This window comes from Macaca nemestrina, chromosome 18 (genome assembly GCF_043159975.1).
Source record: "Macaca nemestrina isolate mMacNem1 chromosome 18, mMacNem.hap1, whole genome shotgun sequence".
Classification (NCBI taxonomy): Eukaryota; Metazoa; Chordata; class Mammalia; order Primates; family Cercopithecidae; genus Macaca; species Macaca nemestrina.
The window spans coordinates 9,177,736-9,198,488 of record NC_092142.1 but is presented as its reverse complement, the minus strand read 5'-3'; the positions used below and the strand labels follow the sequence as shown (position 1 = coordinate 9,198,488).

General features: G+C 44.7%; 1 protein-coding gene across 6 annotated transcripts in view; it reads right to left on the bottom strand.

Annotated features, from left to right (window-relative positions):
• Nucleotides 1-20,753, bottom strand: part of LOC105467801 (4-aminobutyrate aminotransferase) — a 102,701-nt gene that overhangs the window by 26,241 nt on the left and 55,707 nt on the right. For all 6 annotated transcript variants that reach the window (XM_071084104.1, XM_071084103.1, XM_071084100.1 and 3 more), the window contains exons 2-5: nt 18,989-19,099; nt 8,489-8,586; nt 6,609-6,638; nt 4,194-4,311 (exon numbers count right to left, since the gene is read on the bottom strand). In XM_071084104.1, coding sequence (XP_070940205.1) covers nt 4,194-4,311; nt 6,609-6,638; nt 8,489-8,586; nt 18,989-19,058 — 316 coding nt within the window. In that variant the 5' untranslated portion in view covers nt 19,059-19,099. The remainder of the gene's footprint in view (nt 1-4,193; nt 4,312-6,608; nt 6,639-8,488; nt 8,587-18,988; nt 19,100-20,753) is intronic.

Sequence of the window (20,753 nt, the reverse complement as noted above, 5' to 3'; positions counted from 1 at the left end):
TACACATGTATCCCATTTTTTTAAAAAAGAAGAAATAAAAAAAGAAAAAAAATTAAAATTAAAATATTTGAAGTTAATTAATAAGGATTATTCTGTAGTTATGTTAGACTCAAGCGAGATTGTTGTCATCTTCCAGGGCTTTTTGAAAGACATTCTTAACCATTCTATTGCATGTTGGCCTCCCCTAACAAGTCAAGCTCCCCTCCCCTCCCCACCCCCCTCTTCTTTTCAGCAGTCTTGCCTTGTTGCCCAGGCTGGAGTGCAGTGGCACAATCTTGGCTCATTGCGACCTCTGCCTCCCAGGTTCACGCGATTCTCGTGCCTCAGCCTCCGGAGTAGCTGGGTTCACAGGTGTGTGCCACCATGCCTGGCTAATTTTTTTGTATTTTTAGTAGATACGAGGTTTCACCATGTTGGCCAGGTTGGTCTTGAACTCCTGTCCTCAAGTGATCCGCCCACCTCAGCCTTCCAAAGTGCTAGGATTACAGGTGTGAGCCACCGCACCCGGCCTGAAGTCAAGCCACTTTCTATCTCCTGGTAATTAATGCACCTGCCCTGCAGATCATCTCCCAGTCAGTCCTGGGAGACAATTACACATAAGGTTGGAGAACAAGAGGGCAGCAGTGTCTCCCTCTGCGAAAAGAACTCAGCAGCTGACCTCATGTGTTTGACTTGAGTTTCCAAAAATCACAGCTCTCACCCTGATGAATGCATCCTCACTTTCATGTGTCTGGAAGCCATAGGGGGACCAAGATGGTCAACTGGAGTTTGTGCAAAATGAGCTTGCTGATGTCATGGCCTGAATTTCCACCATAAGGTTCATACTAACTCCTGCTGAATTTGAACATCACCAGCTAATCTCAGAATTCACCCCTTGAAGCTTTTCTTTTTTTTATTGTTTTCTTTGTTTGTTTGTTTGTTTGTTTGAGACAGGGTCTCACTCTGTTGCCCAGGCTGGAGTGCAGTGGTGTAATCATGGCTCACTGCGGCCTCAACCTCCCCAGCTTAAGTAATCCTCCCACTTCAGCCTCCTGAATAGCTGGGATTACAGGTGTGCACCACCATGCCCGGCTACTTTTTGTTTTTTATTTTTATAGACAGGGTTTCACCATGCTGGCCAGGCTGGTCTCAAACTCCTGAGCTCAAGCTATCTTCCTGTCTTAGCCTCCCAAAATGTTGGGATTACAGGTATGAACCACTGTGCCCGGCCAAATACATTTACTTTGAAAGGAGACTTTATATCAGTGTGGCCAGAGGTTGAATGCCATGGGCACAATCTTTCTCTTGCCTGCCCAAGCCTCTGAGCCTGGGCCACGCGCTCCTCTACAGTAAGAGATCAGCCAGTGGAAACAGGTATTAAAGACCTGGCATCACCCAGGGCAGACTTTCTCCTAATAGAGTAGAAAAGTGAAAGTGATTTGAAATGCCTTGGGGTTCCATGCTGCCTGGTCGAGAAGATAGATGGGAGAGTCACGAAGGGGGACAAAGGTGGGGAGGACTATTAACATTCATCCCTGGCACTCCCCCATCCTACTCCAACACATGCTGGGCCCAAGACTGAAAAGTGCGCCTTACTCAAAAAAGGAACACTCTGGGTTTCTCCAACTGTTTCCGGGCCAAAGGTCTTTAAGCCCTGGCTCCTTATCAACACTGCTTGTGTGTTCATGACCTTTTTTTGCCTCTGGAGAGATAAGCCCGTTCCAGGTAAACCTCATTTAGCCTCAGATGCGGTGTGCCTTACTGGCTTCTGAAGAAGAGATGAGAGCAGAGCTGGTCCCTCTGATCAGGGAAATCCTGCCTTGGGCTTTTGATGCTGTGGGACTCCCACATTTCACGGCAGGGCAGGGGCAGGTGTCTGCAAGGCAGCTACCATAGAAATACGCTTGGGAGGCAGAGAGTCATTCGTTCACACACTGGCTTAGCCTTGGATTCCCTGTGTATGCCGGGAAAACCCTGTAAGCTCCTGAAACTTGCGCCCATCAGTCAACTGGAGGTGATGTTAAAAGACCCTACTCTAAGGCAGTTGTAGCCATTTAATGAGATAACATATAAGGCACTTGGCAATATGCCAGATGCATAGTAAATTCTCAATAAATATCAACTTAAAAAAATCTTTTTGAAGACTACAGATATGGGAGGACAGGTGGCCAGAGAGAGAACTTTTAGAACTTCTAGAATGTTTCCGTTTTTGTTTTTTACTGAGACAGGGTCTTGCACTGTTGCCCAGGCTGAAGTGCAGTGGTGTGATCAAAGCCCACTGCAGCCTCAAACTCCTGGGCTCCAGCGATCCTCCTGACTGAGCCTCCAGAGTAGCTGGGACTACAGGCATGCACCTGTAGGCATGCCTAGCTAATTTTTAAAAATTTTTTGTAGAGATTGGGGTTGGGTCTCACTATAATGCCCAGATTGGTCTTAAACTCCTGGCCTCAAGCAATCCTCTTCCTTTGGCCTCCCAAAGTGCTGGGATTACCAGCATGCGCCACCGTGCCTGACCAAACTTCTAGTTTTTTTTAACAAACGCTGCTAATCTGATTCCCTGACCTTCATGCACACAGTGGCTAGCTGGGCATTCAGACTGAGGGACTCCTGGGGGGTGGGTCACAATCCCACAGCTAATATATAGTGGAGCCAGGATTTGAACCCAGGACAAGTCAAGAGCCCATCCCTTTCACTCCCACACAAATGGGAGATGGGGTTTTGTAAATCTTTGTCTCCAAAATGCCTTCCATGGCTGAGGCATTCCTGAATGATGGACTTCCCCAAAAGAATGAGTCCACTTATTGTCTAATAGCATCTTAGTGGGAAATTAATAGGTGTGAGGAAATGAGCAGGGTAAGAAGAAGCGGTGTGGACAGCCAAGGCTGGGTCTCAAGGAAAGGCTCCAGGCTGCTGAGCAGGGTCCAGAGGGAATGCTGATTGGGGGCTGGGAGGTGACCCTGGGAGGCAGAGGCTGTGGGCTTCCCACCAAGGTCACTTTTACTGGGCAGGTCGCTGTTTCCCAGCTGCTCTGTGTGTTGGTTGATAACTCCAGCTGCCTCCTTGCCTGGAAAACGGCCCTTGGCAAATGGAAGCCGCTTTGCCCAGGAGATTACACAAGTTCTCCCCTCTGGCAGCTGATGGGTGATGACTGGCTGGTGAAGGGGCATAAAAAGCCAGACCCTTTCCTTCATTCTGAGACCAACTGTGGGGTGTGGTGCATGCTCCAGAGCCCCAAGTGGGGTCAGGCTGTGGATAGTTCCAGCTGAGACCTTCCTTCTTAGCTTCTTCCCCCTGCCCTAGGCTCTTTCCTTTCCTCCCCTTTCTCCTGAGAGCTCTCCCTCAATCAACAACCTGCCCAAGAATCCCTACCTTTGGCTGGTTTCAGTGGCTCACATCTGTAATCCTAGCACTTTGGGAGGCCGAGGTGGGAGGATCACTTGACTCCAGGAGTTTGAGACCAGCCTGGACAGCATAGTGAGACCCTGTCTCTAAAAAAAAAAAAATTAGGCTGGGCGTAGTGGCTCACACCTATAATCCTAGCACTGTGGGAGGCTGAGGCAGGCAGATCACTTGCACTCAGGAGTTCTAGACTATCCTGGCCAACGTGGTAAAAGTCCGTCTCTACTAAAAATACAAAAATTAGATAGGCATGGTGGCGCGAGCCTGTAATCCCAGCTACTTGGGAGGCTGAGGCACGAGAATCGCTTGAACCCGGGAGGTAGAGGTTGCAGTGAACCAAGATTGTGCCACTTCACTCGAACCTGGTCGACATAGCAAGACTCCGTCTGAAAAAAAAAAAAAAAAAAAAAGCAGGGGAAAAAGGAAATCCTCACCTCAGGCTCTTCTTCGAGGACCCTCAACCTAAGACACCTACCTAGGGGCCACTGTCGTCACACCGATGGGTTCGCGTTCTATCTATGATTCCTATGCAAGGTATCAAACCTTTCTACGCTTTGTTTACCTGTCTGCAAAATGGGGATATTAATACATACTTACCTTGTAGAATTTGGGGAAGGAGTAGATGAGAGAGGACATATAATATGTCTAATAATATGCCCTTTACACATTACTTATTTTTTTCCTACCCCTGAGCAAAGTGTCAGGCAACACCCTGGGATGTGCCTGCTGGAAGCCACATCCTAATACCTGGATAGCCACAACTAGGAGAGACAGAAACAGAGGTTATCTCCAAGGCATGATTTCCCAGCTCTTACCTATGGGGACAGAGGAGATCTGGGAATAAAGATCCAGCATTCGGTTGCCGTCCACATCAACCAGGTAATTGCCTCGGCTCTCTTTGTAATTGCAGAAAAAATGCACAGCCTCTGCATTCTTGGAGAAAAAAGAGACTAACTCAGGCTCACTGCCACTCCCTAGATTCTTGGTCTTTCAGGATTAAGCTTGAATCAGTGAAGTACACCATATTGTGACTATCTGTGGATACATAGGGGCATCTGTGGGTGCCGGCAATGTATTTCTTGCTTTGGCTAAGGGCATGGGTGGTTTGCTTTATAATAGTTCAGTAAGCTGTGATTTTATATTTCATGAATTTTTCTGTATGCGTTTTATACATCAGAACACAAAAAGGGATACAAATCTGAAGTCGATTCTGTAATGTATGGTAAACCTTAGAGCAACCTCAAAAAAAACTAAAAATATACAGTAATCATTAAAGAAATAAAAATGTTACACTGGAAAGTACTCACTTAATGCAAAATAAAAAACATTACAAGAGAGCTGAGCACAGTGGCTCATGCCTGTAATCCCAGCACTTTGGGAGGCCAAGGCAGGTGGATTATTTGAAGTCAGGAGTTCAAGACCAGCTTGGGCAACATGGTGAAACCTCATCTCTACTAAAAATACAAAAATTAGCCAGGTGTGGTAGCGGGCACCTGTAATCCCAGCTACTTGGGAGACTGAGGCAGGAGAATTGCTTGAACCCAGGAGGTGGAGGTTGCAGTGAGCTGAGATTGTACCACTGCACATCAGCCTGGGTGACAGAGTGAGACTTCATCTCAAAAAAACAAAAAACAAAAAACAAAAAAGGGTTGGGTGGGGTGGCTCACGCCTGTAATCCCAGCACTTTGGGAGGCCGAGGCAGGTGGATCACGAGGTCAGCAGTTCGAGACCAGCCTGACCAACATGGTGAAACCCCGTCTCTACTAAAAATACAAAAAGATTAGCTGGGCCTGGTGGCAGGCGCCTGTAGTCCCAGAGACTTGGGAGGCTGAGGCAGGAGAATCTCTTGAAACTGGAAGGCGGAGGTTGCAGTGAGCCAAGATTGCACCACTGCACTCTAGCCTGGGCAATAAGAGAAAAACTCCATTAAAATACAAAAAAAAGGCTGGGCGCGGTGGCTCACGCCTGTAATCTCAGCACTTTGGGAGGCCGAGATGGGCGGATCACGAGGTCAGGAGATCAAGACCATCCTGGCTAACACGGTGAAACCCCGTCTCTACTAAAATACAAAAAAAAAAAATTAGCTGGGCGTGGTGGCGGGCGCTTGTAGTCCCAGCTACTCGGGAGGCTGAGGCAGGAGAATGGCGTGAACCCGGGAGGCGGAGCTTGCAGTGAGCCGAGATCACACCACTGCACTCCAGCCTGGGCGACAGAGCGAGACTCCGTCTCAAAAAAAAAAAAAAAAAAAAAAGAGGAACAAAAGACAGAAGACATATAGAGAACAACAATAAATGGCAGCTGTAAATACAACCATATGAATAATAACATTAACTGTGAATGGATTCAACAATCCAATCAAAAGGCAGAGACTGTCAGACTGGATAAAAAGAACCAACTCTATGCTGTTTACAGAAGACACTTTAGATTCAAGAACACAAATAGTTTGAAAGTAAAACGATGGAGAAAGGTATCTGATGCACACAGCAACCGTAAGAAAGCTAGAAGCGGTTGTACTCATATCAGAAAAAATAGGCTATAAAAATGTTACTAAAGAGAGAATATTATAATATTAATATTATAAAGGGTCAATCCACTAAGAAGATATGACAATTATAAACATATTTGCACCTAACATCAGAGCCCTGAATACATAGAGCAAAAACAGAATCAAAGTAGTTTGATAGAAAAATAGTTAGACAGAAAAATAGTTTGATAATAATAGTTGAAGATGTCAACATCTGGCATTCCATAATGGATAGCACAACTAAGCAGAAGGTGAGCAAGGAAATAGAAGATTTGAACAATATTCTAAAAGCAACCGACCTAACAAACATCTATAGAACACTCTGCCCAACAACAGAGGAATACAGATTCTTCTCAAGTACAGAGGGAATATTCTCCAGGATAGACCATATGCTAGACCATAAAAAAAGGCTCAATAAATTTAACAGGATTGAAATCACAAAAATGTGCTTTCCAACCATAATGGAATGAAACCACAAATCAATAACAGAAAGAAATTTGGGAAATTTACCAAAGTGTGGAAATTAAACATCAGGTAAATAACCAACGGGTCAAAGAAGAAATCACAAAGGAAATGAGAAAAAACATTTAGAACAAAAGCCAACTACATTATTTTAAAACAAGAGCCAGAACAGATTAAGCATCTGTCTTTTAACTCAGTTGTGATAAAGAAGCAACACAAGGAACGTTACCTCATCCTCACTTACCTGAATTATATTCAGCTGTTTCATTAACGCCTGCAGGCAAGAAGAAAAAAAGCATTATAGCAAGTCCACACTCTTTTTTGCCAAAATAGCTTAAAGTCTTTCATGTTTTCCCAAGTCTTGACATTTTCTATAACTTAATATTTTATTAGTCAATAATATTACTTTAAAAATTACTTGATATAAATAGTTGACAGGAAACTATTCCATTACACACTTAAATTACTAGTACAATAGACAGGCTGAAATTCAGACACCTGAAAGATAAAATAAACTAAAATATTTAGCAAGAAAATCTCAAGCTGAAGGTGTTTATCTAGTGTCCATAAAAACACAGATTCTCTGTTATTTGGGGAAAAAATGGTGTTAACACCTCATTAAGAATATAAATAACTGAAAATATTAACTTGCATATCAAAGAACCATTTATAATTATAATCCAAACACTCCATAAACCACTTGTACTTTATTCTATACAGAAACAGGGAATTAGAAACTAGCTGCTTTGATATTACAAAGATTTCAACTCCAAAAGTAATTCAACATAAAATAGATGTTACCAGTTAGTGTCATAAAATTATATATTTCCACATAAAAACACAGGATAATATTCATGAAAAAAACATGAAGAGGTGTTCCAAGAATTTTACTACTACTAGATTAAAATCTATCTCCCCAATAGAAATATGCATTTAAAATCTCTCCCATTTGTTAGCAAAACACTATCCAAAATAACTACAATCACTTATATTAGTACAAAGATTTCTGGATTTATAAAATAGTTGCAATGACAAAAGAAGTATGTTTTGACAGTAAAAAAAAAAAAAAAGACATTACGGATGAAATATGCAAAATATGCAAAGAAAAAATAAATTTGTATTAGAAAGGTTTCAAGACCAAGTTCAAGGGCATTTGATCTCTGAGCCCTGTGCCATGTAACACTGCCATGTTCTTCCACTGTTGGTTGGATGTTGTACCCCAGCCCTTGACTCTGGACTTAAGACAAGCTATGACTTGCTTCGGCCAGCAAAAGGAGGCAGCAGTGATGGCAGACCCATACAGCACCCAGGCCTCAGTAGAACTGTAGCATGTTCTCCTCTTGCTTTTGTACACCTTTGTCATTGCCATGAGAACAAGCCCTGTCTAGCCTTCTGGAACATGGCAGACACATGGAAGAGAACCAAATCACTGCAGTGATTCAAGCCATACCTAACCTAGATCAACCAACAGCCAGCCATCCCCCAGGCATACAGGTGAGCCCAACAGAGTTGCCTACCCAACTCCCAACGAACCTTAAGTGCATGAGCAATTGGCTTGCTCTAGGCTAGTGGGATTTTTGTGGCTGTTTGTTATGAAGCATTACTGTGGTAACAGAAAACTGATACATCTCCTCTGTTATGCCTTCGTTGGCTTCTTTTTTTTTTTTTTGAGATGGAGTCTTGCTCTGTCGCCCAGGTTAGAGTGCAGAGGCACCATCTCAGCTCACTGCAAACTCTGCCTCCCGGATTCAAGTGATTGCCTTGCCTCAGCCTCCCGAGTAGCTGGGACTACAGGCGTGCGCCACCACTCCTAGCCAATTTTTGTATTTTGAGTAGAGACAGGGTTTCACTATGTTGGCCAGGCTGGTCTTGAACTCCTGACCTCAAGTGATCCTCCCGCCTCGACCTCCCAAAGTGCTGGGATTACAGGCATGAGCCACCGCTCCCAGCCCTTCTTTGGTGTCTTACGGCAAAATGGCCTAATTGAATATCTCGGATCTCTGGTGATGAACTCTCTAAAAGCAGCTGACAATCAATACAGGTCCCTAAGCTTGGCTGTGCTCTTGCTTCTTAGGCCCCTTTCTCCCTTTTCCAAAATACCCCACTCAGGTGTGCTCAACTCACCCGAGATCTAGGCCCTGGGACTTCCGTCTTCATCAGAGGCCCATCATAATCAAATTCAACGTCGACTTTGGCTGCGGGTTGACTAATGTGTCTGGATCCTGCAGTAAACAAAGACAATGAGAAATCCCTGGTGACAGTTGAGATCATGAGGATTCTGCCCTGACTGATGCCCAATGTCCCTAACAGAGGTAGTGCCAGGACCTTAGCCCCATCCCAGCCAGACCACCCCGGAACACTGTGTCTGGACAGATCAACTGGGGCACCACGAGGACACTGTAGATTTTAAACACGGGAAAACCCAGTGTCAGCAAAGTTGTAGGCAAGTAGGCATGATCCGGTTTTACTGGCAGGAGTATAAGCTAGTGCCAGCTATTTATTTATTTATTTATTTATTTATTTATTTATTTATTTATTTGAGACAAGGTCTTGCTCTATTGCCCAGGCTGGAGTGCATTGACACCAACATGGCTCACTGCAGCCCTGACCTCCCAAGGCTCAGGTGATCCTTCTACCTCAGCCTCCTGAGTATCTGGGATTACAGGCACGCACCACCACGCCCGGATAATTTTGGTATTTTTAGTAGAGATGGGGTTTCGCCATGTTGCCCGGGCTGGCGTCAAACTCCTGGGCTCAAGCAATGCACCTGCTTTGACCTCCCAAAGTGCTGGGATTATAGGTGTGAGCCACCATGCCTGATCTGATGCCCGCTTTCTATTGCTTTCAACTGAGCAATCTCATTTTTGATGATTCATCCTAAGAAAAGAATGGGACCAGTACACAAAGATGGAGGTAAACAATATTCATCATATATTGTCTATAAGAACAGCAAAGAGGGCCAGATGTGGTAGCTCATGCCAGTAATCCCAGCACTCTGGGGGTCCAAGGTGGGTGGATTCCTTGAGCTCACGACCAGCTTCAACATGGTGAAACTCCAACTCTACCAAAAAAACTCCAGAGAACAAAAATTAGCCAGGCATGGTGGTGAATGCCTTTACTTCCAGCTACTTGGGAGGCTGAGTTGGGAGGATTGCTTTCGCCTGGGAGGTTGAGGCTGCCGTGATCCATGACCGCAGCACTTCAGCTTGGGCAAAAGAGTGAGCCGCTGTCTCAACAAACGAACAAAAAACAAAGAGAAAACAACCTAAATGTCCAGCACCGGAAGTCGGCTAAGTAGAATGTGGCATAGTCAACCATTTCATGGAATATTATGTACCCGTTAATTGTTTTGAGGTTGACATTTGGAATATTCACGTACATGGAAAGATGCCCGTGGCATTAGCACCTGAAAGGTCAGATTCCAAAAAGTATCCAAAGTTTGTAAAAATGTAATCTACATCCAAATGTATATAGACCAAAGTTTCTCAACCTTGACAATATTAACATTTTGGGGTTGGGTAATCCTCTGTTGTGGGGGGCTGTCCTGTGTATTATAGAATGCTTTGCAGCATCCCTGGCTTCTACCTACCAAAAGTCAGGAGCACCCAAACCCAGTTGTGCCTATCAAAATTACCTAGGAAGCATTCATCCCATTTCTAAATTCAGATGGTCCCATTTAATAAATGGTTTCTGTTTTAAAAATCAAGCTTTGGGTCTGACATGGTTGGGATCTATGTCGCCGCCCACATCTCATGTTGAAATGTAATCCCTAATGCTGGAGGTGAGGTCTTGTGGGAGGTGATAGGATTATGGGGACAGTTTCTCATGGTGTAACACCATCCTGCTTTGTGCTGTCATGGAGAAAGTGAGTTCTCATGAGATCTGGTTGTTTATTTATTTATTTATTTTTATTTTTATTTTTTGAAACAGAGTGTCACTCAGTTGCCCAGGCTGGAGTGCAGAGACACAATCTTGGCTCACTGCAACCTCTGCCTCCCAGGTTCAAGTGATTCTCCTGCCTCAGCCTCCCAAGTAGCTGAGATTACAGGTGTCCGCCACCACGCCCGGCTAATTTGTGTCTTTTTAGGCCGGTTGAGATCTGGTTGTTTAAAAGTGTGTGGCTGGTCGGGCACACTGGCTCATGCCTGTAATCCCAGCACTTTGGGAGGTTGAGGCAGGTGGATCACCTCAAGTCAGGAGTTCAAGACCAGCCTGGCCAACATGGCGAAATCCCATCTCTACCAAAAATATAAAAACTAGCTGGGTGTGGTGGCAGGCACCTGTAATCCCAGCTATTAGGTAGGCTGAGGCATGAGAATTGCTTGAACCTAGGAGGCAGAGGCTGCAGTGAGCCAAGATCGTGCCACTGCACTTCAGATTGGGTGACAAAGTGAGACTCCCTCTCAAAAAAAAAAAAAAAAAAGTGTGGCTCCTCCCTGCTTGCTTTCTTGCTCCTATTCCTACCATGTGAGACACCTTGTTTCCCCTTTTCCTTCCACCATGATTGGAAGTTTCCTGAGGCCTCCCCAGAAGCTGAGCAGATGCCAGCATCATACTTCCTGTACAGCCTGCAGAACCATGAGCCAATTAAACCTCTTTTCTTTAAAAATTACCCAATCCCAGGTATTTTTCTGTAGCATTGCGAGAACAGACTAATACATGGTCACGCATCATTTGTTTGAAACACATTTCACATTTTCCACGTAACGTATAATGAATTTACAGAGAGTGTTTGATTTCGCGGGTTAATCCCACAAATCTTTTTAGCTCCGTATGTTGCTGAAACACAAAGGGTAGCTCAAGCCCAAACCTTGCTGATCCCTGAGTGGAAGACAGGTGCAGTGAATCCAAGACAAGTGTATGAGGGTTTACCGTCAGGAACCCCTAGAAATCCCTTTAGTGTTACTGTTGATCTTTCACCTTCCCGGTACTATCTGATGGTTGGGAAATGTTACTTCCTCTTACTGGGGTTGCCATAATTGTACCAAACTAAGGAATCAGTGGACACTTTATATAAATTACATAAATAATCGAATTTCGTCTTCATATATATAATAAACAAATATACATATATAATATAACAAAAATATATAACTAAAATATATATTATATATTATTGTAACAAAAACATAAATATAACTAAAATATATTATATAACAAAATATATATAATATACTATAACATATATAATGTTATAACAAAAATATGTATTGTATAATACATTATAACTAAAATATATATTATATAATATATTATAACTAAAACATATATAATACATGGTAGCTAAAATATATATTATATAAGATAACTAAAAATATATATATATTTTATATATATATATATTTTATTTTTTTGAGACGGAGTCTCGCTCTGTTGCCCAGGCTGGAGTACAGTGGCGCGATCTCGGCTCACTGCAAGCTCCGCCTCCCAGGTTCACGCCATTCTCCTGCCTCAGCCTCCCCAGTAGCTGGGACTACAGGCACCCGCCACCAAACCCGGCTAATTTTTTGTATTTTTAGTACAGACAGGGTTTCACCAAGTTAGCCAGGATGGTCTCGATCTCCTGACCTTGTGATCCACCCGTCTCGGCCTCCCAAAGTGCTGGGATTACAGGCATGAGCCACTGCGCCCGGCTATATAACATATTATAAAAAATGTACTATAAAACTGTTTCCATTACATAAGAGAGGACTCTAAAGCTCAGAGAAGTTAAGAAATGTGCTAAGATCTCCCGTGACACACACACACACACACACACACACACACAGACACACACTCAGATAGCTTGTTGAACTATACAAAGCTATGAGATTTAGAAATATATTTAAATTCACTCTTAATTTTCCATAATTGCTTTGGTTATCAAAGGTTTCTGAATTAATTATGTAACATCATGCTGTCTTTTGAACAAAAAGCACAGTTAAAATACAGCAGTACACTTACATAAGGATGAAAAAAACCAGCTTTTATTTTCTTCTCTTTGATCTGAAAAAGGGAATTCCTAAAGAGTATTCCATTAGAAGAGAGTTAAAGGTCCTAGAACATATCGATGCCTTTTTTTTTTTTTTTTTTTTTTTTTGAGACGGAGTCTCGCTCTGTCGCCCAGGCTAGAGTGCAGTGGCACAATCTCGGCTCACTGGAAGCTCCGACTCCCGGGTTCACGCCATTCTCCGGCCTCAGCCTCCCGATTAGCTGGGACTACAGGCGCCCGCCACTGTGCCCGGCTAATTTTTTCTATTTTTAGTAGAGACGGGGTTTCACCATGGTCTCGATCTCCTGACCTTGTGGTCCGCCCGCCTCGGCCTCCCAAAGTGCTGGGATTACAGGCGTGAGCCACCGCGCCCGGCCTTTTTTTTTTTTTTTTTTTTTTAAAGAAATGAGGTCTCGCTATGTTGCCCAGCCTGGCTTTGAACTCCTGGGCTCAAGTGATCCTCCTGCCTGAGCCTCCCACATAGCTAGGACTACAGGCACACAACACTGTGCCTGGCTACTTTTTGAGACAGGGTCTCACTCTGTCGCCCAGGCTGGAATGCAGTGGTGCGATCTTGGCTCACTGCAACCTCTGCATCCCAGTTTAAAGCAATCCTCTCACCTTAGACCCCTGAGTAGCTGGGATCACAGGCATGCGCCACCATGCCTGGCTAATTTTTTGCATTTTTGGCAGAGAAGGGGTTTTGCCATGTTTCCCAGACTGGTCTCGAACTCCTGAGCTCAGGCGATCCACCTGCCTCGGCCCCGCAAAGTGCTGGGATTACAGGTGTGAGCCACCGTGCCCAGTCCTACTTTTTTACACTATTTATCTTTTCCTTGGCCAGAACTCAGGATTACAGGACAGCATTGATTCCAACTAGATCTTCAGGGATGCATATTTTGATAAAAATAGCTCTTCACCGGTGCAAATCTTGCTTTGTTTCCAGCAAAGGAGGAAAATGAAAAATTAGAAATTAGCAAGCTGTTCTTAAATGAGGACACACACATCCTCCTTTCTTTTCTCCAGAAAGTGTCTTGACATTGCATTGTAGCAATCAGATTTCTTGGGAACTGGAGTGTGGAAACACTGGAAATGGGAGCAGTTCACAGGGGGAACTGCGGCTGAATGGATCCAGAGAGAAATGACTGGAGAGCGTGGGATCAAATGGAGCCGCAATAATGAGGATGTCAAGGCCATGGGGAAACAGGAACTGGGAGAGGTAGTGAAGAAAGGGTGAGAAATGGCCAACTGGGAGCTATGGGGCACAAGCCAGGAATGCTGAGGACAGCTGCAAGGCAGATGGGTCTGTTCCAAGAACTGTATCAGTTCCTATCATGTTTTCCATAAGTTTGTTTGCAACTGTGCTATCAGAAAGTGGGGGAATGGGGAAATTAGCACATATTCAGTCTTTACTAAAATGCTAGGCTGGCCCTATTTAGGCAAACTCCCATCTATTTTAAGTAATCCACAAGTAAATACAACAATATAGATGGGTATTGTTGTTCACAGTTTACAAATGAGGATCAGAGATGTTAAGTGACTTTCCTGATGTCACACAGCTAGTGAGTTGCAGAGTCAGTACTGGAACCCAGGTTCTTGCAATTCCAATACTTCTGCGTTTCCTTCTATATCTCGATGTTGGCATTTTTAAAAGAGGAAAACAACCAAATACTACTACATTGAATATTCTCTTAATGATGACATATAACACCACACACCACAAAAGAACAGAACAAAAATTGAAGGGACAAGTAAATCTTTTCTTGGATCTCATCTATGAAGACACAAAAGCAGATTCAAGTGTGTATTGAGCACTTAGGGTGAACAAACCAGGAATCATCCGGAGCAATTTACATGGCTTATCTCATTTAATTATCACAAACTCCTATGAGGAGTTTGTGTTATTATTCTTACATTACAGAAGAAGACACTGAGGCTCAGAGAGGTTAATTAATTTGCCCAAGATCACACAGCTAGCAAGTGGTTAGCAGGAAATTTGCCCATCTGACCTCTTTCCTAGATGCTATGAATAGAACTGAGGCCATCTTTGATTTCATCTAGTGCTAGCCTCTGAATGAAACATTTACAGCAAAACAACACACTTCTCCCAAAGGCAAATTTTGATCATGATCACAAAGATGCAAAAAACCAGTTTGAATTAATACTGAATGATCAAGCATTTTCATTCATGAATAAAATAACATCCAGAAGGCAAGAGTATAACACACACGACTAGACACAGTGGGTGAACGGTCCATCCAGCCCGGCCCTCTGGGGCTCACAGCCCTCAGTGGCCATGCCAAGCCAGAGTCCATTTTTAGCTCCAAACTATAAAGCAGGCAGCAAACATTTCTAATGTTCTCTTGATCTTTAGACTGAGAGTGATAAACGAATGTCATGTTCCCAAACGGCCAAAGTTCTGTACGTGAGCCTGGCCAGAATGAAGGTCAAGCCCTACTGGAGTTATTTGCTCTGCTTTTCTGTTAAAAAATTTTTTATCTGCTCCTGCAACTATCCACCCGACTTATTTTGTGATAAAATGCTTATTGAGGAAGATACCAAGAAGCAACATGGAAAAAAGAAAACACATTTAATTTTCTACCCAGCGATAACAATTTTGATGTGGTCTCCCACTCTCTGTATCCTATTTACCAACATAAGATTATTAGTTTTGGCTGGGCGCAGTGGCTCACACCTGTGATCCCAGCACTTTGGGAGGCCGAGATGGGCGGATCACGAGGTCAGGAGATCGAGACTATCCTGGTTGACACGGTGAAACCCCGTCTCTACTACAAAAATACAAAAAAACTAGCCGGGCGAGGTGGCGGGCGCCTGTAGTCCCAGCTACTCGGAGGCTGAGGCAGGAGAATGGCGTGAACCTAGGAGGTGGAGCTTGCAGTGAGCTGAGATGGTGCCACTGCACTCCAGCCTGGGCGACAAAGTGAGACTCCGCCTCAAAAAAAAAAAAAAAAAAAAAAAAAGATTATTAGTTTTGGCCGGGCGCGGTGGCTCACGCCTGTAATCCCAGCACATTGGGAGTCTGAGGCAGGTGGATCATGAGGTCAGGAGATCGAGACCATCCTGGCTAACACGGTGAAACCCCATCTCTACTAAAAATACAAAAAAATTAGCTGGGCGTGGTGGTTGGTGCCTGTAGTCCCAGCTCCTCGGGAGGCTGAGGCAGGAGAATCACTTGAACCCGGGAGGCGGAGCTTGCAGTAAGCCGAGATCGCGCCACTGCACTCCAGCCTGGGCGCCAGAGCGAGACTCCACTTCAAAAAAAAAAAATAAAAGATTATTAGTTTTGAGGAGGCATAAAATGGTGCCATTGGGAACACCACCTCAGATTGTTAACTATCATCATGTTTAATGGCCTCACAGTGACCTGATGGGTGGAGATACCATGGAGAAGCAGGAAAACACTGTGGGTATGGTTGCAGGCTGAGGCTTCCATTTTTGGCACCCTCTCTTGCTTTGAGGGAGCAACTGCCGCTTTGTAAGCAGCTCTGTGAAGATGTCCACATATCAAGGAACTGAGAGAGTGGCTTCTGGCTGGCAGCTTCCAAGGAACTGAATCCAGCCACAACCCCATAAGTGGGACTACCAGTGGATCCTCCAACCGCCACGTTGAGCCATCAGATGAGACCACAGCCCCAGCTGACAGCTTCACTACACCCTCATCACAGACCTTGAGCCAGAGGATCTGGCTAAGTCACCCCTGGATTCCCAAACCACAGAAACTGTGAGATAATAAACATAGGATCCCAAGCTGCTAAATTTGGGGGTATGAGTTATGTGGCAGCAGACAACTAATACAGTGGCTTGGGTCCTGGAGCCAACTGGGCTTAGCTCAAAAGAATGGCTCAGCTGCTAATCAGCTCTGTGACTCTGGCAACTTAATTTCCCTGACTTGCAGTTTCTTTTACCTTAAGGAGTGGTGGTGAAGGCTAACTGGATTAAAAGTAAGCTGTAATTCCTATCATTTTTTAACCCTTCCCCTGGTTGCTACTTGCCTAATAGCAGTGTAGGAGAGTGCACATATTCCTGTATCTTTGCCAACACTGTGTTTTAGTATTCTTAAAAAGCCATATTCTGGCTTACTAGATATCCCAAATCAATAAGTCAAAAGAAAAGACAAAATCTCACCATATGGTTTTCTAAATCATAAATGTGCCAAAAAGGATTCAGCTCCAGCCAAGTAAATGCAGAAGAGGTAAAGGTAAGGAACTCTGTGATTTAGCCATTTCTATTTTTTTTTTTTTTTTGGCATTGTGCCTGTATTTCCATGCTTGTAAAATGTGAGTTAGGACACTTCCCACCTTACTGTAAATACAAATAAAGTGCTTTCACATGAACCATTTTTTTTTTTTTGGACGGAGTCTTGCTCTGTTGCCCAAGCTGGAGTGCAGTGGTATAATCTCGGCTCACTGCAACCTCCGCCTCCTGGGTTCTAAGCGATTCTCCTGCCTCAGCCTCCCAAGTAGCTGGGATTGCAGGTGTGCACCACCATGCCCAGCTAATTTTTGTATTTTTAGTAGAGACGGGGTTTCATCATGTTGGCCAGGCTGGTCCTGACCTCCTGACCTCAGGTGATCCACCCGCCTCAGCCTCCCAAAGTGTTGGTATTATAGGCATGAGCCACTGTGCCTGGCTCATATGAACTATTTCTTCTAATGCAAGAAATTTGTGAAATAGGAAGGATACGATTATTAGACCCATTGTCCTGATGAGAAAACCGAGTCTTGGATAAGCTCTATCGGTTAGGCTCACTTGGTTAATGTGTGGTGAAGCCGGTAACCCAATCATATGAATCTTGATCTAGTACTTTTCCCATGGTGTCTCCTTAAGAAGGCTCAGATGTCCTTGAGAATGACCTTTAAAGATGGTGCCACATGTGCCACCAGGCTAGAGCTCCAAAAAGCCACATCTCTTTCTTCACTGCCACATCCTCAGTACCCAGGACAGCACTTGGCATGCAGTAGGTGCTCAACAGCCTTAGTTATGGAATGAATGGATCATCTGTGCCAGACTCTCTTTCTGACTTGGAGCCCTCCAAAACTACATCTTTCTGATTTATTTTAGCATAATTATGAGTAAACATTAATATGCTTCTCTTATAAATCAATCAATCAATAAATAAATAAAGCAAAATGTCGGCTGGGTGCAGTGGCTCATGCCTGTAATCCAAAGACTTTGGGAGGCCAAGATGGGCGGATCACTTGAGGTCAGGAGTTGGAGACCAGCCTGGCCAACATGGTGAAACCTCGTCTCTACTAAAAGTACAAAAAAAAATTAGCCGGGTGTGGTGGTGGGTGCCTGTAATCCCAGCTACTTGGGAGGCTGAGGCAGAAGAAGCACTTGAACCCAGAAGGCAGAGGTTGCAGTAAGCTGAGATTGAGCCACTGTGCTTCAGCCTGGGTGACAGACCAAGAAAAGAAAGAGAGAGACAGAGAGAGAGGGAAAGAGAGAAAGAAAGAGAAAGATAAGGAGGGAAGGAGAGTAGCAGGGGAGGAGGGGAGGAAGGGAGGAAGGGAGGGAAAGAAAGAAACTAGCTGACTAGCTGGGCACAGTGGCTCACACCTGCTGGCGGCTCTGTCTCCAGAGCCACACGGAGGCACCTGGAGGAGTACTTAGCATCGGAGCTGGACAGAGTTGCATGCGAGTGGCTGTGTGACCTTGGGCAACTAGCTTTGCTTCTCTGAGCCTCAGTTCTCTTACCTATAAAATGGGATTCACTCGGGTCTGCCTCGTGGGACTATTGGGAGGGAGGTCTCGAAGAGTTCAAACAGAAGGAAGAAGGAGCCTGTGCAGGTGGCCGTGGGTGTGGGGTGGAGTGGGGGTGACACATTCCTAAGATGATGCCTCCCGTCCAGTGATCCAGTGACTTTGAAACACAGTTGGCCTTTAGGTCAATTTCGGAGTTGTTTATGGCTTTCTTTGTTCCTTAGCAGCAACCCCAGATGCGTGATTTCCCCAGCGGACCCTGCAGAGATGGCCTGGGACCGTCTGGCTGTGGAGGCCATCGCCTATCTGCAGGCAGAGTGGCTCCAGGGTGGATCCATTCCCGTCCCACTGAGGCACGTGGGACAGGATCATATGACAGAGATGGGAGAGGGAAAGGAGGTGGCGATGGTGATAGTTTTATGGATAGTGGGTGATATGGTTTGGCTGTGTCCTCGTTCAAATCTCATCTTGAATTGTAGCTCCCATAATTCCCACGTGTTGTGGGAGGGACCCAGTGCGAGGTAACTGAATCATGAGATTGGGTCTTTCCCATGCTGTTCTCATGAGAGTTAATTGAGTAAGTCTCACACGATCTGATGGTTTTATAAAGGGCAGTTCCCCTGCACACGTTCTCTTGCCTGTCTCCATGTAAGACGTGCCTTTATTCCTCCTTCACCTTCCGTCATGATTGTGAGGCCTCCCCAGCCATGTGAAACTGTGAGACCATTAAACCTCTTTTTCTTTATAAAATACCCAGTCTCGGGTATGTCTTTGTTAGCAGCATGAGAACAGACTAATACAGTGGGACAGTCCCAGGAACACTCACTGGCTGGTCCCTTTATCCCCAAGGGCTCTTCCAGCCCAGGAATCCCTAGTCTGGATGGTGTCTTCCATTAGGACCAGTTCTTGTCAAGACCCCTGGGGCTTACCGGGCACCAGCAGGCGGTAGCTGTGCTGGAAGCTGCAGGCCAGGTGCCGGGCGAGCAACATGGAGGCCATGACCCCTTGAGGGACAGGGATGCTCTTTGCGTGCTGCCACCCTGAAAGAAACCAGAAATGCAGACTTAGTCCCACGAAGACCACTTCTCTCTCAGTCAAAGATCCCATCCCCACCACTTCCCACCTAGTGGAGAAGGTTCTTCTGACATTGTCAAATGCTTGGGTTTTATACTGAACATGCACTTTATATATTAGGCCAGGCATGGTGGCTCACACCTGTCATCTCAGCACATTGGGAGACCAAGGATTTCTTGAGTCCAGGAGTTCTAGACCAGTCTGGGCAGCATAGCAAGATCCCATCTTCACAAAAACTTTAAAAATTAGCTGGGTGTGGTGGTGCGTGCCTATAGTCCCAGCTACTCAGGAGGCTGAGGTGGGAGGATCGCCTAAGCCCAGGAATTTGAGGCTGCAGTGAGCCATAATCATGCCACTGCTCTCCGGCCTGGGTGACAAAGTGAGACCCTGTTTCAAAAAAAAACCCAAAACTATGTAACACTGAATACATACTTTAATTCACTTTTTTTTTTTTTTGAGATGGAGTCTCATTCTATCGCCCAGGCTGGAGTGCAGTGGCTCAATCTCGGTTCACTGCAACCTCAGCCTCCTGAGTAACTGGGATTACAGGAGCATGCCACCATGCCTAGCTTTTTTTTTTTTTTTTCCAATAGAGACTGGGTTTCACTATGTTGGCTAGGTTGGTCTCGAACTTCTGACCTCAAGTAATCTGCCTGTCTCGGCCTCCCAAAGTGCTGGGATTACAGGTATGAACCACCATGTCCAGCCCTGATTGCTATTCTTACTGGGAACCTGGAGCACCCCCTATCCCCTAGTTTGTTTCCTTTTATCATCTCTCCTTGCTCCCTGTTCCCTCTCTCCAGAACATCATTTAAATGTGTTTTCTGTGCATCCTTCTGTTTGTAGATCTTTCTGCTAAAAACCTGTTTTGTTAATTGGCATGTGTATTTTTTACATAAACGGTATTGAATCTCAGAACAAAACTTGTATCTCAGAACAGCGATAGCACCATTCATGTGTCATTCCTCTTCATGGACCCTGTTTCCTGAGTCCTTTCTGTGTGATGCATGCGGCACAAAACGCTTTATATACAGTATGATTAATATTTATTACTATTATTAACATGCACAACTATGCTCCATGGTCTTTTTACAGAGGAGGGAATTGAGGCACAGAGAGGTTAAGTGGTGGATCTGAAAGCAGAACTCAGTTGTGTGTGACCCCAGAGTCAGCAAACCTCACGGTTACACAACACTTAGCCCAAACACTCCATCAAAATCCCTCTATTTATTTTGCAACAAGTAGTCCATTGAGTGCTAACTTTGTAACAAGTACTGTTTCTCAGGCTGGACATACAGGGGTGAATGAGGCAGGCCTGGAGCTTACATCCTCATGAGGAACAAAGAGAGTGAAATGAATCATAACATTAAAAGGGCATCATTATGGTGGGGAGAAGCATCTTGAAGGAAAAGTGAAAGGTGCTAGGAGCATGATTTATCAGGCTTTCTTCATGTGCCAGCAACAATGGGGCAGGCATGATTATCCCCATTTTATGGATGAGGAAACTGAGGCTCCAGAAGTGATGCATTTTAACCCATGTTCACTGTAGCATTATTCACAATAGCCAAGAGATGGAAGCAACCTAGACGTCCATTGACAGATGAATGGGAAAAAATATGC